Source organism: Gopherus flavomarginatus, chromosome 20, assembly GCF_025201925.1.
Source record: "Gopherus flavomarginatus isolate rGopFla2 chromosome 20, rGopFla2.mat.asm, whole genome shotgun sequence".
Classification (NCBI taxonomy): Eukaryota; Metazoa; Chordata; order Testudines; family Testudinidae; genus Gopherus; species Gopherus flavomarginatus.
In genome coordinates this window covers 5,107,231-5,123,742 of record NC_066636.1, presented here as the reverse complement: position 1 = coordinate 5,123,742, position 16,512 = coordinate 5,107,231, and the positions used below count along the sequence as shown (strand labels likewise).

Below are 16,512 nucleotides of genomic sequence, written 5' to 3'. Positions count from 1 at the left end.
CAAGGAGTTTGAATCACAGTGATCTTCCAGGGTAACCCAGGGAGGGGAAGCCTGGGAGAGGCAACGGTGAGGGAAAGGGTTTACTTTCCTTGTGTTAAGATCCAGAGGGTCTGGGTCTTGGGGGTTCCCGGGCAAGGTTTTGGGGGGACCAGAGTGTACCAGGCACTGGAATTCCTGGTTGGTGGCAGCGCTACAGGTTCTAAGCTGGTAATTGAGCTTAGAGGAATTCATGCTGGTACCCCATCTTTTGGACACTAAGGTTCAGAGTGGGGATTATGCCATGACAATAGGTCAAAGTGCTCAACTCACCAGAACGTCTTTGCCTCGCTCCAGAATGACATGGGAATTAAAATGGCCAGTTCTGAGCCAAAGTTCCACTCGGTAAATGAAGGAGACCCGGGGATTCTGGAAATTTCTGTTTGCAGCCACCACCCGGAAGGAGAAGTCGAGGGAGGAGTTGCAGGTGTGTGAGATCTCGTAGGCGCACGTGCCCTGGAAATGGGCCACAGCCCCATCGAAGGTGAAGTAGTGAGGGTCCCCTGTCACCGTGCAGGTGCTTAGCTGACTCTGGCAGCCCAGCTTCCCATCCTTCACCGCACACTGCTGGCCAGGGTTACAGCTGGCAGGGACACACCGGAATGTAGCAGAGGAGTCACAGCTGCACCTTTGGGTGCAGTCAGCGAGCCAGAGAAAGTCCCCAATCTGGGATAAAGAGGTTGAAAGAGAAGGGGGAGAAGAAATCAAAACATCATCAAAATATTGTAACAAACACATTAAGGAAATCTGAGAAATGAGACACAAACAGGAAACAAGCCCCAGTTCTCATCAAGAGTCATTTTATACGTGATTCTGACCCACAGGAAGGAACTGGTAGCGAATCTGAAGGTGGGGTAATTTGGGCAAAAGTGTTGATGAAATCATGCTAGATTTCATGATTCTGAGGAAAGGAAGATGAGTGCAGCAGAATAAGGACAATACACTTCAAAGAGAGAGAGAGAGAGAGAGCGCGAGCTGGCAGTTTGTCAATTTGCATAATTGCAAATTATCCTGAATCGAAGGAAAGATAGGAAGAATGCTAAGAGGCCAATATGGCTTCATTGGGAGCTCTTTAATGACCTGAAAATCAGAAAAGAATCTTGTAAAAAGTAGAAAAACGGTCCAGTTGCTAAGGAAGAGTACAAATGAATAGCACAGCATAGGGACAAAATCAGAAAGGTCAAGCTCTGGACTATGCTACAGAGTTAGGTTGACGCAAGGCAGCTTACATCAGCCTGTGTCTACTGTGACAGACCCAGGCCAGTGGGGTACAGGAGTCTGGTAGAGGGCAAATATACTGGTCACTGGATGAGTAGCTTTCTGTTCCCTGAGTGACCAGAGCAGGGGCTGCACTAGAGTAATCAGGAACCTGCTAGAACCAGTTAAGGCAGACAGGCTGATTAGAACACCTGCAGCCAATCAAGGCAGGCTAATCAGGGCCCCTGGGTTTAAAAAGGAGCTCACTCCAGTCAGGAAGGGGGCAGCCAGAAGAGAGGAAGTGCGTGTGAGCAGCTGGGAGCAAGAGGCACCAGGAGCTGAGAGTGAGAGGCTGTGCTGCTGGAGGACTAAGGAGTACAAGCGTTATAGGACACCAGGAGGAAGGTCCTGTGGTGAGGATAAAGAAGGTGTTTGGAGGAGGCCATGGGGAAGTAGCCCAGGGAGTTGTAGCTGTCATGCAGCTGTTACAGGAGGCACTATAGACAGCTACAATCCACAGGGCCCTGGGCTGGAACCCGGAGTAGAGGGCGGGCCCGGGTTCCCCCCAAACCTCCCAACTCCTGATCAGACACAGGAGGAGTTGACCCAGACTGTGGGGAAGATCACTGAGGTGAGCAAATCTGCCAATAAGAGCAGGACCCACCAAGGTAGAGGAGGAACTTTGTCACACTACACTAAAATTTCACTCCCGCCGACGTAACTCATCTGCTGCTCCGACTTAATAACTCCACTTCCATGAGAGGAATAGAGTCAATGTCGATGCAGTTGGTTGATGCAGTGTCAGTGTAGACACTGGATTGCTTACATTGACTGTTGCTGGCTTCCACAGAATCACAGAAGATTAGGGTTGGAAGACACCTCAGGAGGTCAACTCGTCCAACCCCCTGCTCAAAGCAGGAACAACCTCAACTAAATCATCCCAACCATCAGACACCATCCCACAATGCCCCACACAGGCAGTTCAATCAGTGCAAGTGCTCCTGGTGTGGGCACGCACCGCTGACAGAAGGCGCATAGTGTAGACATGCACAAGTGATGCAATTACTGCAGTGGCTGTATACTGATGCACGTCAGGTTGACTTAATTTTGTAGTATAGACATTCCCTATGGCACAAAATGAGTTACACTTAGCAAGGGAGATAAAAGCAATAAAAAGAGGTTCCTGAAATACATTAGAAGCAGGAGAAAGATGAAGGAAGGCGTAGATCCTCTACTTAGAGAAGAAGGAGAGCTAAAAACTCATGACATCAAGAAGGCTGAGGTGTTTAATGCCTATTTTGCTTCGGTCTTCACTAAAAAGTTAACAGTGACTCTACACAACTAATATTAGCAAGAGGGAAGGAACACAAGGCAAAATAGAGGAAGAAACACACCTTGAGGGGCTGATGTACATCTATACTGCCCGGCAGGATCGGAGGGTAGTAATCGATCTATCGGGGATCAATTTATCGCGTCTCGTCTAGACGCGATAAATCGATCCGCGAATCGACGCCCGTACTCCACCTCGGCAGAAGGAGCGAATAACATAGCTGAAGTTGCGTATCTTAGTTCGATACCTCTCCCTTGAGTAGACCAGCCCTGAGATGTATTCAAATAGGTAAGGCCTGATTAAATTCATCCTAGGGTACTTAAGGAACCAGTGGAAGCAATCTTGGAACCTTTAGCAATGATCTTCAAGAACTCATAGAAGACAAGTGAGATCCCAGAGGACTGGAGAAAGGCAAACATAGAACCTATCTTTAATAAAGGGAACAAAGAGAATCTAGGGAAGTATAGACCAGTCAGCCTGATTTCAATATCTGGAAAGATTCTGGAAAAAATATTAAACAACCAATTTTTAAGTACCTAGAGTATAATGGGGTTATAAGCAATAACTAGCATGGATTTGCAAAGAACAAATCATACCAAACTAACCTAATTTCCTTTTTTGACAGGGTTACCGGCCTAGTAACCCTGGATGGGGTGGGGATCAGCAGATGGAATAGATCTTGATTTCAGTCAGGCTTTTGACACAGTCCCACACGACGTTCTCATAAGCAAACTAGGGAAATCTGGTCTAGGTGAAATTACTATTAGGTGGGTGCACAACTAGGTACACCAGTTATCAATGGTTCACTGTCGAACTGGGAGGGGGTACCTAGTGGGGTCCCATGGGGGAAGCAGAGTATGCTTATAAAATGTGCAGATGACACCAAGCTGGGAGGGGTTGCAAACGCTTTGGACAACAGGATTAGAATTCAAAATGACCATGACAAATTGGAGAATTGGTCTGAATTCAACAGGATGAAATTCACTGCAAACTTCTGTGCTTAGGAAAGAAAAATCAGATTCACAACTACAAAATGGGGAATAACAGGCTAGGTGGTAGCACTGCTGAAAAGGATTTTAGGGTTATAGTGGATTACAAATTGAAGATGAGTCAACAATGTGATGCAGTTACGAAAAAGCTAATATAATTGTGGGGTTTATTAATAGGAGGGTCGTATGAAAATCACAGGAGGTAACTGTCCCACTCTACTCTGCACCAGAGAGACCTCACGTAGAGGACTGTGTGCAGTTTTGGGCACCACGCTTTAAGAAAGTTGTGGACAAATTGGAGAGAGTTGAAAGGAAAGCAACAAAAATTACAAAAGGTTTAGAAAACCTGACCTATGAGGAAAGGTGAAAAAATGGCTATGTCTAGTCTTAAGAAGAGAAATCTGAGTGGAGACCTGATAACAGTCTCCAAATATGTTAAAGGCTGTTATAGAGAGGACAATGATAATTTTTCTCCATAGCCACTGAAGGTAGGTAATGAGCTTAAAATGGTAGCAAGGGAGATTAAGGTAAGATATTACGAAAATCTTTCCATCTATAAAGGTCGTTAAGCACAGGAACAGGCTTCCAAGGGAAGCTGTGGAATCCCCATCACTGAAGGTTTTTAAGAATAAGTTGGACAAACACCTGTTACATCTGGTCTAGGCTTACTTGGTCCTGCCTCAGCTAAGGGCTGGACTTGATGACCTCTCATGTTCCCTTGCAGCTGTATATTTCTATGATCTGTCACAACCTCTAGCAGGTGCCAGCTCCAATCTGGTCTCCTCACAACTCCCTCACTCACCCTGAATTCCCCAGCTACCAGTCCTGAATACAGGAGCCAAATTAACTTATTCTGCGGCCATTAAACTCCTCCATCCCCAATCTCCTCTAGAAACACCTGCAGCCCTGCCTCCTCCCTGCACACACTCCTTGACCTACAATCCATCCAGGATTGATTTTAAGGATGGGAGTCTGCCCCACCATACCTGGCCTCCTGGGGCCCTGGCTCCAACAAATGGCACAGTTCAGACCTTTCAGAGTGACAGTTTTGAGGCTGCCCAGTGTAAAGGTAGGGGGATAATTTGGAGAAAAAAAACACATCCCATTGTCAGCATGGTTTTATTGCAGGGATTAATCATGTAGCACAATTCCTCCTGCAAGTTAAGAACATTAGACCATAAGAACTGCCACACAGTCTCAGACCAACGGTCCATCAAGCCCAGTATCCTCTCCCTGACAGCGCCCAATACCAGAGATTCAGGTGGAGAGTAAAGAACATGGTAGTTGAGTTCTGGAATAGGCTTCCAAGGGAGGTTCTGGAATCCCCATCACTGGAGGTTTTTAAGAACAGGTTGGACAAACACCTGTCAGGGATTGTCTAAGGTCTACTTGGTCTTTCCTCAGTGCAGGAGGCTGGCCCTGATGACTTCTAATGGACCATTCCAGCACTACATATCTATGATTAATATTCTTATATTCTTGAAAGGAAGAGAAAACATAGGATAGGTAGATAGATAGATAGAAAAAACAACAGATTCTTTAGTCCTTGCCTAAAGCAAATTAGATTCTCTCTCACACTGTCTTTCCACTGTCCTGAGTTGTCAGGTCTGAGAAAGAAGTGGAAACTCACCCCATAATAGCGTCCATCATGCTCACAGCCACAATGCCCTGGCAGGACACACTGATCGCCACTCCGCAGGTACCCGTCATTACAGAAACACCCTTCAGAACACAGGGAGCTGCAGTGATTTTCAAGAAAGGAGCCTGCACACAGGTCCCGACAGGGATGCTCACAAAGCTTGTAGTGACTGTTTGCTTGGCAGCGAGGGTCTGTGAAAAGCATTGGAAAAGGAAAATTGTTCAGAAATTTGGACAGGTATGAAACTTTGGCATGACTGTATCTTACACTCCCACTGTTACTAGTGACGACTTTGGGCTCGATGAGTCCCAAATTCCTCTTCAAAATAATAACAAACGACAAGAAAACCTAACATAGAAGGCTATGGGTCCTTTACTTTGATGGCTCTGAATTCACCCTGGAAAGAGAGTGACACCCTAGAATTGGCTAATCTCCTCCTCCTGTAGACTGTAACTCAGACCTTGTCTATGACATGTCTACCATCCCTTTGGCAGATGTTAACTGGAGACTGGATAATGATGCAATTTGAGTTCCTGCTGCAAATATTCATGTAATTTGATATAGAGCATCACATAAGGAAAGCCAGACCACCACCAGCACAGTGCAATAGCACAGTACACAGTGCTGCCTTACCACAGAAAGTCTCGTTCCTCCAAGGTGAGATGGAGACATTCGCTCTCTGGCAGGCGGCTGCGTATGTCTGAATGGATTCGCACAGGGCACTGCTCTCCCCTCTTGACACACACAGGTCAAAGATACAATCAGACAGATAGTGGCCTGGGTCAATCTGGGAATGGCAAGAGGAGAACGGCCCATCAGGGTTCTGGATCACCCAGCACCGGGACTTGGACTGCACCAGACTTTCCTCATCTTCACACAAAGGGCAGGAATCAGGGCAGCCGTCGTCACAGCCAGGGACATCCTCCGACTTCCCAGCCAAAGCCAAGTGGAAGGCCTCCTTCCCATGGGAGACGTTCTGCATCACAAAATCATCTTCAGCCGCTCCATTGAGGTTCACACACAGCCCACAGGTCTGGCCTCGGTACTCAGGAGGGAGGCTGAGAAAGAGGCTGTGGGCCAGGTCGTAGCTCACACTCAGACCAGAGTCGGCCTGCACAACGGTATGAAACCCATCCTGATAAACGACGATTCCTCTTCTCTGGAGATGCACCGGGAGAGTCAGAGTCACCCCATCAATCTGAGTGAGGGAAAATAGCACCAAAGAGATCAGTGCAGGAATTTATCCAGTCATAGATAGGGACCATTCTGGTCATTTACTCTGAATCCCTTGCATGACCCCAGCCAGAAAACGTCATTCAGTAATTCCTGCAGTGGAGGGAATAATTCTTCTCTACTACATAAATGAGACCAGCAAGCCCAATACCTTGTGGCTGAACTACAGCGTGTCATAGAATCATAGATTTTAAGGTCAGAAGGGACCGTTATGATCATTAGTCTGACCTCCTGCACAACGCAGGCCATAGAATCTCACCCACTCACTCTTGTATCAAACCTGTGGCTGAGCCACTGAAATCCTCAAATCACGGTTTAAAGCAGTGGTCCCCAACCTTTTCTCATTTGAAAATCAGCAGCATTTTGGCAGCGACACGTCTGGATGACACTGTTTGTGGGCAGCATTTCGGCAGATGCTTGTCCGCCAGCCAGTACGCAGGCGCACTTAGGTGCCCCGGCGGGCGCCATGGCACCCGCGGGCACCAAGTTAGGGACCCCTGGTTTAAAGACTTCAAGGTGCAGAGAATCTTCCAGCAAGTGACTCATGCCCCACGCTGCAGAGGAAGGCAAAAAACCTCCAGGGCTTCTGCCAATCTGCCCTGGAGGAAAATTCCTTCCCGACCCCAAATATGGCGATCAGTTAAACCCTGAGCATGTGGGCAAGACTCATCAGCCAGACACCCAGGAAAGAATTCTCTCTAGTAACTCAGATCCCATCCCATCTAACATCCCATCACAAGGCATTGGGCATATTTATTGCTAGCAGTCAAAGACAAATTAATTGCCAAAATTAGGCTATCCCATCATACCATCCCCTCCATAAACTTATCAAGCTTTGTCTTAAAGCCAGATATGTCTTTTCCCCCCACTACTCCCCTTGGAAGGCTGTTCCAGAACTTCACTCCGCTGATGGTTAGAAACCTTCGCCTAATTTCAAGTCTAAACTTCCTGATAGCCAGTTTATATCCATTTGTTCTTGTCCTTTAGAAAGATGTGAATCTCCATAGCAATACTCCAGGTGAGAATAAATCAACCACTTCTCTTGGGAAGCTGTTCCCATAGTTAATAACTCTGACTGTGACAATGCTTCCTTTCCAAAATGTTTCCTCTCATCTGTCATTGGAATTAAACTAACTTCAACTTTCAGCCCCTGAATCCTGTCATTCTTTTGTCCACTGGCTTAAAGAGAAACTCAGATATCTTCTCCCTCTTTACAGAACTGATCAAGATGCAGCTTAACCTTCTCTTCACAGAGCCACAGTGTTAGAAGGGACTACAAGGGTCATCTAGTCTAACTCCCGCCAAGATGCAGGATTTGTTGTGTCTAATAAGCTAAAGATGTGAAGTGTGCAGTAAAGAATTTTAAAAGATGTGAACAAATTGGAGAGAGTCCACAGGAGAGCAACAAAAATGGTAAGAGCTTTGTGCTCTGATGCACCCCAGAACAGCAATTCCAAAATCCATGGCAATCACCGCAAGATGGGCAGGTAGGTGATTAATTGAAACATGCAATAACCACAAACCAGTTAGGTCAGCAACAGTCTGAAGAAAACATAACAGTGCAAATGGCCGGTATGTAGCCGTGAGCGCTGAGTAGATGCACAACCCACACTATGTCCAACACACACACATAGGAATTGGAAGACTCAGGGAGCAGGAGCCAGGAAACAAACAGGAACAGGGATCAGGAAGGCAATGCACACACATGCCAATCATCACAAACAGCTTTGGAAAACATGAGCTCCAAAAAAACGCTTAAGGACCCGGGCATGTTTCATCTAGAAAAGAGAAGCCTGAGGGGGTATGTGATAATCAGAGGTGGCTCCAGGCACCAGCACGCCAAGCGCATGCCTAGGGCGGCAAGCCATGGGGGGGCACTCTGCAGGTCGCCGCGAGGGTGGCAGGCAGGTTGCCTTTGGCAGCATACCTGCGGAGGGTCCGCTGGTCCCGCGGCTTCAGCAGACCTCCCGCAGGCGTGCCGCCGATTCCGCGGGACCAGGACCTCCCGCAGGCAAGCTGCCGAAGGCAGCCTGCCTGCCATGCTTGGGGCGGCAAAATACCTAGAGCCGCCCCTGGTGATAACAGTATATAAATATGTAAGAGATTGTTACAAAGAGAACAGCAATCAATTGTTCTCCACGTCCTCCAGTGAGGGTAGGACACAAACCAATTGGCTTAGTTTGCAGCAAGGAGAATTCAGGTTAGATATTAGGAAAAAATTCTAATTCTAAGGACAGTTAAGCTCTGGAACAGGTGACCTAGGGAGGCTGTGGAATCCGAGTCATTGGAGATTATTAAGAACAGGTTAGACCAGGGGTAGGCAACCTATGGCACGTGTGCCGAAGGCGGCACGTGAGCTGATTTTCAATGGTACCAACACTGCCTGGGTCCTGGCCACTAGTCTGGGGGGTTCTGCAGTTTAATTTAATTTTAAATGAAGCTTCTTAAACTTTTTAAAAACCTTATTTGCTTTACATACAACTATAGTTTAGTTCTATATTATAGAGTTATAGAAAGAGACCTTCTAAAAACATTGAAATGAATTCCTGGCACACAAAACCTTAAATCAGAGTGAATAAATGAAGACTCAGCACACCGATTCTGAAAGGTTGCCAACCCCTGGGTTAGACAAACACTTGTCAGGGATAGTCTAGGTATATATGGTTGTGCCTCAGTGTGTGTGTGGGGGGGGGGGGCATGGACTAGATGACCTCACGAAGTCCCAGTTAGACCCATATTTCTATGAAACAGATTGATTTTACACCACCCCCTCCAGGCTACAAACGATAATACAGGGTCAGTTGGGATTGTGTGTTTGGGGACTGTTTGAGGCTGATCAAAGATGGTCAAGGGAGCAAAGGCTCAAACAGCTTTGTGATCCCCTCCCCCTGTGTGATTAACGAGCGAGTAGGGCTGACCTAGGACAGAAAACCTTAAAAACCAGATACTAAGTTACCAAGGGATGCTAGCAAACAGGGGAGTTTGTAAGAGGGAGTTGTAATATAATTGCTATGGCTGCATCACCAGTGCCAACCCCGCTGTCTCCTCCAGAGAGGGAACCTGACAGAGACAGAGAACCTGACCATGGATGCCTCGACCCAGCTCCTGGTGTGGATTTGCAGAGACTGTGACCTGCATTTCCTACTCTCAGAAAGCCAGGCTTGGGGCCTGTCCAGTGTAAAAGGTGCCTGCTGGTGGAATCTCTCAGGAAGCAGGTGGGAGAGCTACAGGAGGAGATGGCTAGGCTGAGGAGCATCCGTGCCTACTAGGAATTCATTGAGAGAATTCATATGGAGACTTCCAAGGCTGAGGAAGCTCTCCAGCTAGAGAGGACTGCTGTCATGCCCCCAGGATGATTTGGCTCTGCCACAGGGAGGACACTGGCTGCTGGTTACTTCTGGCAGCAGGCAGTGTTCCACCTCTACTCCCAACCCACCCACCATAGTGATGAAGAACCATTATACTGTCCTGGCAATGAGCGATGAGAAATCACTCCCAAAAGGTAGATGTGGAAAAGCCATGTACCCCCAAAGCTGGGAGGATCACAGCTACCACCTCCAGGAGGAAACATAGGGTACTAGTGGCTGTTGACTCTCTTCTGAGGGGGCAGAAGCACCTGTCTGTCAGCCTGACATGGCATCCCGGGAGGCATGCTGTCGGGGGCCACTCCACGCAGCTGCCAGAAACAGAGACATTGCCCACCCATCCCCAACCTCCTATGTGTAGAGGCAGCCAGGGGTCTCTGCTCTGCACACTGCCCCTGCCCCAAGCACTGACCCTGCAGATCCCATTGACTGGGAACCGCACCCAATGGGAGCTGCAGGGGCGGTGCCTGTGGGTGAGGCAGTGCACAGAGCCACCTGGCCATGCCTCCACATAGGAGCCGGAGGGAGCTGTTCGAGTTAAGTACCACCCAGAGCCTGCACTCCTGAACCTCTTCCTGTGCCCCAACCCCCTGCACTAGCCCTGATCCCCCTCCTGCCCTCCGAACCCCTTGATCCCAGCCCAGAGCACCCTCTTACACCCCAAACTCCTTATCCCCAGGTCCACCCCAGATCCCACATCCCCAGTTGGAGCCCTCACCCCCACATGCACACCCCACTCCCACAACTCAGCCTAGAGCCCCTTCCTGCACCCTGAGCTCCTCATTTCTGGCCCCACCCCAGAGCCTGCACCCCCAACCAGAACCCTCACCCCCTCCCACACCTCAATTCCAATTTCGTGAGCATTCATGGCCCGCCATACAATTTCTATTTCCAGATGTGGCCCTAGGGCCAAAAAGTTTGGCCCCTTCAGTCTAAATAATACTTAGTCCTGCCATGAGTGCAGGGGACTGGACTAGATGACCTCCCAAGATCCCTTCCAGTCCTATGATTCGATGAGAAGTTTGCACATAAAGTCTGTGGTGTGCAAATGTGAACATGGGTGAGGAATTTAGGGAGAAACCTGATTATCCTCTGGTTTGCAGCTAGACATACTGTCCTCCTAATTGGGGCTTTTAGTTATAAACTGCCTTTAAACTGGGCTAGTGTCGAGTAAAAATTGCAGCGTTGCAGTGACTGGTTTATTGGGGAAGGTTGGAAAAAATCTGGGAAATGATTTTTTTTCAATTTAAGTTCTTTGAGTTAATACTTTCCCAGTGAATTACCTTGACTGTCCCGTGGTGCCCTCTCTGCAGATGGATCTCAGTCCTGTTCACAAGGACAAACACCTCCGAGGTCACAGCCACAGGAACATGGGGCAGGTTTCCGTTCTTCACTTCCACTCTGAAGAAGGGTAAGGACTGTGATGCCCCACACAGTTCAGCAAAGACATATTTGCAGGTGCCCTGGGAATTGTATCGTTTCCCATCAAACGTCGTGTAATGCGGCAGCCCAGAAGCCCAGCAGATGCCGTTGGTTCGCTTGTGGCACCCATAAACCCCCTTTCGAGTGCCACAGAATTCCCCAGGGGCACACACAGAGTGGGAGCACTGGACAGAGTGGGAGGAGCTGTCACATCTGCACAATCTCTGGCAATTTTCTCCTTCCCAGAAGCTTTCCCCTGCCAGGTGGTATCTACCATTGTGGGTGCAGCCGCACTGCCCCCGAGGCACACAGTCAGTGCCACTCAGCACAAAGCCAGGGTCACACTGGCACCCTTCTTCACACGCAGTCCGGCAGCGGGAGGGCACAGCTGGGTGGGCACAAGAGGCCGGGCAGGAAGGTCCACAGAGCTCATAGTGGCTGTTGGCGGGGCAGATTAGCTCTGAAAGGGACACAAGGAGAAGTATTAAATACAGAAGGAACACTCCAGGGAATCCTTCCAGGCAGTAAACCCAAGGGAAGGAAAGAAAATGGGGATAATAAAGAGAGAATAGGATAAATAGTTGTGTGAAAAACATAATTTCATATTGGTTGGAATTTTGAAATGTACCTGAGCAACTTAGAGCAGGAATCCCTAGTGGGATTTGTGCTCCTATATCATATAGGCACTCGTCAAAATTCTACCCCTTAGAAACAGCAGTTTTGCATCTAAGATAAACACTGTTCTCCCGCTTATTATTATTTTATTCATTTCAAACTGGATCTGATGGAAGAGTTCTGTTGAGAAAATAATGACTCCTGTGTTTTCTTTATCAGCATTATAGTGCTGGCTCAAACCTTGGTAAGGCACTTTGGGAGACCTGACATCTGAAAGCCAGAAGAGTACAAGTCCACACTGTATCAGAAAAGCTAGTTTGTTCTGAATACAGAAAACTGGGAGGGAAGAAATAAATTATCTGTTTGTCTTCACCATCGAAAGATTTTTATGTTGATCTTTAAAAGGGAAGAAAGAGCCTGCTCCGACCAATGTGGCTCAGGCTAACGTCTGAGTTGTTCAATAAGAGAGGACATATCACTAAAGAACATGTGTTTGGAATCATCTGCTTACCACACCCAGCCCGCTGTCTCCACGGCTCAATGGCAATGCCACGACTTTGACACTGCTGGGCATAACTGCGAAGCACTTCACACAGGGTCTTGTGGCTGCCCCGAGTTGTGCACACATCCCGCACGCAGCTCTCGAAGTGAACCTGAGCGTCAGCTGGCTGGCTACACTCTTTGAAAGGCCCAGTAGGATCCGTGATGACCCCGCAGTAATGCTGAGATTTGTACTGGGCTAGTTCTACTTTGTTACATTGGGCTGGGAGCCCTACGGCCGTGCAGTGAAAAGGGGAATCGGCATCCTTCCAGCTATTGCCAAAGGTGATGGCATCATGGACCACAGAACCGTTTGGGGTTCGAAAATCATCGCTCCGGTTCCCATTGAAGTCTCCACCGAGTCCACAGAGGAACCCAGAATAGGCCTCAGAAACAGAAACCAACACATAGTAGGACCAGTCATAGGATACAGAAAGGCCAAAATCCGTCTGAACCACAGCAGATGAGCCGCTGAAATAGGCGTAGAGTTTACCTGATGCAAGGACCAGGGGAAGATTGACCAGAGATCCATTCACCTAGGGGGAAAACAAGACACGAAGAAATCTTTAATAATGGGATGCTTGTTTGGCATGGGAAAATCAGGATTCCCCCTGTGATGAGGATTTCATAGCAGGCATCTAGAAGTCTTTACGCTATCTTCCCCCACCTCAGGGGCAGGGAGGGCCATGACCATAGTTGGAGAAGGGGAAGAAGCCAGAGAATACCACATTCCAGCTTGTACTTGACTGGTGTAGCATCCCTTCAAGACAGCTGCATCCACTCTGATATAGAGTGGCCTTGTGGCTCTGGCCCAGCTACTTATTGTGGAAAAAAGAAAAATGTAGGAGAAGTCATGGAAATTGTCTCACCTGCACCTGGCCATACTGTCCTGCTGCTATGGCAATACGCTCACCGTAGACATCGAGCTCTACCAGGTGCGTCCAGGACACTACAATGGAGCCCCTGTGCACATTCTCTACTTTGATGGTGAAGTCAGGGAGTTTCCCGGGGGGGCCACAGTATTTGCTCAGGGTGTATTTGCAGGCTCCTTGATAATCAAACATGACTCCATCGAACGTGGTGTAGTGCGGATGACCGAACACCCAGCAGGTGCCATATTTCACAGGGTAACAGCCTCGGATGCCATCCACAATGCTGCAGGTCTCCAGAGCCCCACAGGCATGATCCTGGCACTGCATGGGCTGGGCAGGCTGCCGGCAGCTGCATTTCCTACTGCAGGTGTCTGTCAGGATCACCTCCTCTCCCAGCTGGTGATACTGACCATTCAACATGCAGCCGCACTGTCTCAGGGACACACACACTGCTCCGCTGAGAATGTAGCCTGTGTTGCAAACACAGCCCTCTCTGCAAGGCTGGGTGCAGTACAGGGGGGCAGTGGAATCCATGCAGCTGGCAGGACAGGCACTGGCACAGAGTTCATAGTGGCTGTTCTCTGGACAAGTGATTCCTAGAATCAAAGGAAGGTAGAAAGGAGAAAATTGTTAGTGCATGCTGAATCATATAAATGATCCAATGTTTGAGCACCTGCAACTCCCACAGACGTCAGTTGAAAGGTTGGGCCTACTAGCTGTAACACAGAGAGCAGTCTAGTCTGTGGTTGTTTAGACTGGGGCAGAACAGAGGGAGACCCTATTTATTGATAGATAGGAAGTGCCACAGTTTGCATTAGTGTAAGCAGAGTCAGGATGAGCTCTACCCTGACATCTGGTGGTGAATTGTGGCAAGTTGTAGAAAAGAACTTCAGGGGCTGATCTTGTTTGCATAGGCACACCCACCCTGCCTAGCATAAGCCAACAGCAGTCCAAATGGCCACTTTGGCTGCTGTGGGATCCCCAGTTTCTCTGTTATTGGGGAAGGAAGACTAAAGTGTCATTACCCTGATTATGTGAATCAAGGACAATGAAACTGTTTTATGACAAAGAGACTCACCATCAACTAAATTGCAATTGCTAGACAAGGGACATGGGTTCCAAGGCCCCTTCTCTTTAAGGGCCTGAAATACTTGTTGCATTATCTTTCCTCTCTCTATTGTGGAATACCAGAGCTAATTTTAATTGCATTAGGAGTTTAATTAAAGGCTGCTAAGCTGAATTCACTTTGGGCCAATGGTATGCCAGTACTGAGGCTCCCCTACTATAAGCTGTAATCACTAATGAGATAAAATCACTAAATGCTATGGGGGGCTGAAGATATGTTGCTGAGTGGCTGATAGAGCAGTTTGTGAGATGACTGGAGTGGCTTGTGGGACAGCTAGTGGGGTGGAGTGGGTGGCAGAGCAGAGCAGTTTGCGGAATAGCTGGAGCTGCTCACAGGACGGCTGGTAGAGTGGAGCAGCTAGTGGAGTGGCTTGTGGTGAAGGCTGCAGCAGAACCCCATGGTGAGGTGGGGCAGACATAAGGTGCTCCTTAACACCACTGTGCCCCCCCGCCCCTCTGCCCAGGCTGGGACATAAAACTGTGCAGATAAACTTTTGAACTCTGGGGCTGTACTGACCAGGGACAGAGACTTTGGGGTTGTTAGACTTTTGGGTGATTTTTGGGTTGCTGGACTTAAGACCCTGAAGGGAAAAGGACACTGCCAAACTTACTGGGGGCGGGTGGGGGGGTCTTTTGCTCATGGTTTCTGTTATGAATCCTGTTTGTGGTGTTTCCCCAACATAATGCCACATTGTTTCCCTCATAGACTCATAGACTCATAGGTCAGAAGGGACCAATATGATCATCTAGTCTGACCTCCTGCACAAGGCAGGCCACAGAACCCCACCCATCCAATTTTATAACAACCCCTAACCCAGGACCGAGTTATTGAAATCCTCAAAATTGGTTTGAAGACCTCAAGCTGCAGAGAATCCACCAGCAAGCGACCCATGCCCCACGCTGCAGGGGAAGGCGAAAAACCTCCAGGGCCCCTGCCAATCTGCCCTGGAGGAAAATTCCTTCCCGACCCCAAATATGGCGATCAGCTAAACCCTGAGCATGTGGGCAAGACTCACCAGCCAGCACCCAAGAAGGAATTCTCTGCAGTAACTCAGTTCCCATCCCATCCAACATCTCCCCGCAGACCATTGAGCAGACCTATCTGGTGGTAATCCCTTTATTAAAAGAATTTTACTACACTCAGACTCTGTGCTTGCGAGAGGGGAAGTATTGCCTCCTAGAGGCGCCCAGGGGGGTGTGGTATGTGAGTGTCCCAGGTCACTGGGTGGGCGCTCGAGCCGGTTATGCATTGTGTTATTGAAACGGAACCCCTGGATACTGAACCCGGCCCTTGTTGCTGCCAACTCAGATGGGCAGAAGGGCTACATTAGTAAGTCAGGGAGTTAGCCAGGTAGGGAGAACTACTGGGTTTCAGTTTATTCAACTGCCTAAATAAAGTTGCCTCTGCACTCAATGCTAGAGACTATAGTATCTCTTCTGCACCTTTCAGGAGCAATACATCATCTGGATTTCACACATCACTGCCCTCCTCAGCCATATTCCCTGGATTCCCACTTCTGAATCGAGGATATAACATCCCTCTTTGTCCTCAAGTTACCTCAGGAATGGACCCTTCACCCCCATCTCCTGTTCTCCAAACCATCCAACACCTTTTTCTGCATCATGCCTTTTTCTATCTCCTCCTCACCCTAGGGAAGGATAACGCTATCTCCCATGCTGTCCCTGTCCCCCACCTGAAACATGACAGTTCCATACCATACAATTCAATGAGGCATTATTGGCATGACCAGCTATGTTGCCCAAGTGTGGGAAAAAGACAGAGCCCTCAGGTATCTGTGAGAGGCAGGTATTGTCCACCCAGCATAGGGTTACACACATTTGGGGTTTGACACCATGTCCTTTGGTCACTTCTGTCCATGCCTGATCCAGTGACAGATGGCTACACAGCACAATGCCATCTCTGCTGCAGGGCTGGCTCCAGACACCAGCGAGCCAAGTGCGTGCTTGGGGCGGCATGCCACGGGGGGCACTCTTTCGGTTGCCGGGAGGGTGGGGGGCGGCTCCGGTGGACCTCCCACAGGCGTCTCTGTGGAGGGTCTGCTGCTCCCGCAGCTCTGGTGGAGCATCCGCAGGCACGCCTGAGGGAGGTCCACCGGAGCCGAGGGACGGGTGAGCGGCAGAGTGCCCT

At 48.8% G+C, this 16,512-nt stretch overlaps 1 protein-coding gene across 1 annotated transcript; it reads right to left on the bottom strand.

Moving 5' to 3' along the window:
* Positions 1-300: 300 nt before the first annotated feature.
* Positions 301-6,892, bottom strand: LOC127038385 (alpha-tectorin-like). Its single transcript, XM_050930963.1, has 4 exons — positions 6,860-6,892; positions 5,825-6,389; positions 5,183-5,291; positions 301-619 (listed from the first exon to the last, which is right to left on the bottom strand). Exons 1-4 carry the CDS (start codon positions 6,890-6,892, stop codon positions 301-303), a joined length of 1,026 nt encoding a protein of 341 aa, XP_050786920.1.
* Positions 6,893-16,512: the final 9,620 nt, after the last annotated feature.